This window comes from Lactuca serriola, chromosome 9 (genome assembly GCF_051521515.1).
Source record: "Lactuca serriola cultivar US96UC23 chromosome 9, Lser_US96UC23_V15, whole genome shotgun sequence".
NCBI lineage: Eukaryota > Viridiplantae > Streptophyta > Magnoliopsida > Asterales > Asteraceae > Lactuca > Lactuca serriola.
Window position 1 is genome coordinate 37,213,143 of NC_136416.1, and position 2,880 is coordinate 37,216,022.

At 30.6% G+C, this 2,880-nt stretch overlaps 1 protein-coding gene across 1 annotated transcript; it reads left to right on the forward strand.

The window, feature by feature from the left end:
* Positions 1-1,153: 1,153 nt before the first annotated feature.
* Positions 1,154-2,388, forward strand: LOC145076952 (uncharacterized). Its single transcript, XM_079022746.1, has 2 exons — positions 1,154-1,630; positions 2,024-2,388. Exons 1-2 carry the CDS (start codon positions 1,234-1,236, stop codon positions 2,161-2,163), a joined length of 537 nt encoding a protein of 178 aa, XP_078878872.1. The 5' UTR covers positions 1,154-1,233; the 3' UTR covers positions 2,164-2,388.
* Positions 2,389-2,880: the final 492 nt, after the last annotated feature.

The window sequence follows — 2,880 nt, forward strand, 5'->3', positions numbered from 1 at the left end:
ATATATATATATATATATATATATATATATATATATATATATATATATATAGGGCTAGGTTATTTTGTTTTGTACATTTATTGTGTGCTAGAATGCACCAATAAAAATTTAGTAAATCAAATAATTATTTAATTAAATAATTATAGATATTAAATAATTTCCATAATTATATGTATATTAAATGATATCCATAATTATAATTCTTTTTTTTATGGAAACTTATTAAATCCGTCGTTAATGTCAGCAATAACATTGTTTCAGAATGAATTTGCATCTATGTTTTTATATATAAGTTTGTACTTTGTTTCAAGACTCAATCACTTAAAATACAATAAAGTTGTATGGAATATGAAGAAATAGAGTGTATTCTACTAGAATACACTCTCATTCTGCTGCAATACACTCTTATTCTTCTAGATATGAATTTATTCTGAAAGAATATTATTGTTGACGTTAATGACGAATTTAATTAGTTTCCATAAAAATTAGTTATACGTATGGATAGTATTTAATATACACATAATTAATACTAAATCCTATTAGTGCATTATAACACACAATAGATGTGAAAAATATTTGAACTTTCTCTCTCTCTCTCTCTCTCTCTCTATATATATATATATATATATATATATATATATATATATATATATATATATTATTTTGTTTAAGAGAAGTCTAAATAAATGTGAAAATACTATAAATTGGTGCAACATATCTCATTTTAATGTGTTTTTATTCAATTGAGGGTTTAATAGTTCAATTTAAACGGTTTACCGAGGTTTTGTAAAAACCGGCCATTCATTCCGATCAACAAATAAGTATAAAATTGATGCTAGTAGAAGTGCTCTCTCGTTAAAACCTTTTTTGAAAACATTGTTTGAAGGACCAAAATAGAGGTTGGGGAAGTGTAGGGAATTAAGTGGAAACTTCAGCAAAGACTCTGCAGCACGTAACGACGTCACCTTACATCAATGACGAAGAAAAGATCAACAAACTACAGAAGGTTTACGAAGGCAATAAGTACGCGTCCCGCCGTATCTTAATTTTCTTTCCTATTTTTAAACGCGGCTTTCGTCAACTTAATAAATTATATTCCTCAACCCCCACCTCCTCTATATTTCGTATGCATATATATAGACATCCATCCACGTTCTCCTAAATTAAAACACATAACAAGAGCACTTGTATATTTCTCAAAGCTTACAAACACAAAACAACTCTTATACCATCATGTCTTCTCAAATGTTCTTGTCTTTGGTTCTCTTCTTTGCTTCTTCTCTCCTCCTTCAAGGAACTTTAGGTGAGATCGTATGTGAGGATTTACCAACGGAAGTTTGCTCCTTTTCAATTGCATCATCCGGGAAGCGGTGTTTGTTGGAGAACTTCGAGAACAACAATGGAGAGACGGAATATCAATGCAGAACATCGGAAGTGGTGGTGGAGAGGATGTCGGAGTATATCGAGACTGATGAATGTGTTAAGGTTTGTGGTGTTGATCGGAACTCAGTCGGAATCTCTTCTGACACCTTGCTCGAGGCACAGTCTGTCTCCACAATATGCTCCGCCGCATGCTACCAAAACTGCCCCAACATCGTTGATCTTTATGTCAATCTGGCCGCCGGAGAAGGTAAATGATCGATCTTATAATCATCTTTATGAAGAACTGAATTACAATGTTAATTTCAATTAGTGTAGGAAGATCATGCTCATGTTTGAAACTTTATTTATAATTATTACATTCTTAATGCATGCAGAGACATATACATATTTTTTTTATATGTTTCTCGTGTTATTGAAACAAAATCAACTTTAAAAATAAGAAAATTGTTTTTCAAATCTTTTTCTTGCTTCAAAAGTACGAAAAGTTGCAGATACGTTACCAAGTCAACATCTGTAGTTACCTTTGAAGAGGTCATATTAACTACCGTGACCAAAAGTCAGAAAATGAAAATCATATATAGGGTATTTTTGTCATTTTAACGTGTGAAATTAATTAAATAAATATTTGAACATTTTGCAGGAGTGTTTTTGCCTGACTTGTGTGAGAAGCAAAGAAGCAACCCTCGTCGTGCGATGGTTGAGCTTTTGAGCTCTGGTGCTGCCGCCGGTCCCATAGCTAGTGCAAACCTTGTTAATGCTGCCGCTCCTGTTTCCATTTAAACCTAGTCTAGATGTTTGATTTTGGAGTTATCTTTTTTTTTTTTTTTTTTTTTTTTTTTTTTTTTTTTTTTTAATTTTATAAATTTGTTGTAGAGGAGATGGAGGAATAAATGGCTGGATAGATGTAGAGAAAGTATTTTGAGTTAAAGACATGGGAGTCTCTTTGTTTTGAATATGTTTATCATATCATCAATAAATAATGTTGCATATCGTTCACATAACAAATACATATATCACCACTTTAAGGGCCGGTCCTGAAAAATAAAATATTTTTAAAGGCCCAGGACGAACAAGAAAAAAAAGACCCTTATATTTATTATAATTTTGTATTTTTAAATAAAAATATATAATGAAAAAAAATTGGACCCTATGCAGATGCCCACTTTGCCCCCTCTAACCCCCCATGCCACTTTTAAACTACATCTTTGTATGTTTTGGTTTGTAAGTAGAAAAAGACAAGAAGATACTTAACAAACTTTTGTGTCACAAACAGTTTGATTTTTTTTTAATGTCAAAAATGATATTCAGACTAGAAAAAGAATCATAAAACTTCCTTGTACTTTGTCTTGTTAACGGAATGGTAAGTTCAAATGGAAGAGACGAGAATTTGGATATGAGCATGTACAAACGGTGTCGAAAGAGATTTTTTTGATGAAATAAGCAACAATTTATATATATATATATATATATATATATATATATATATATATATATATA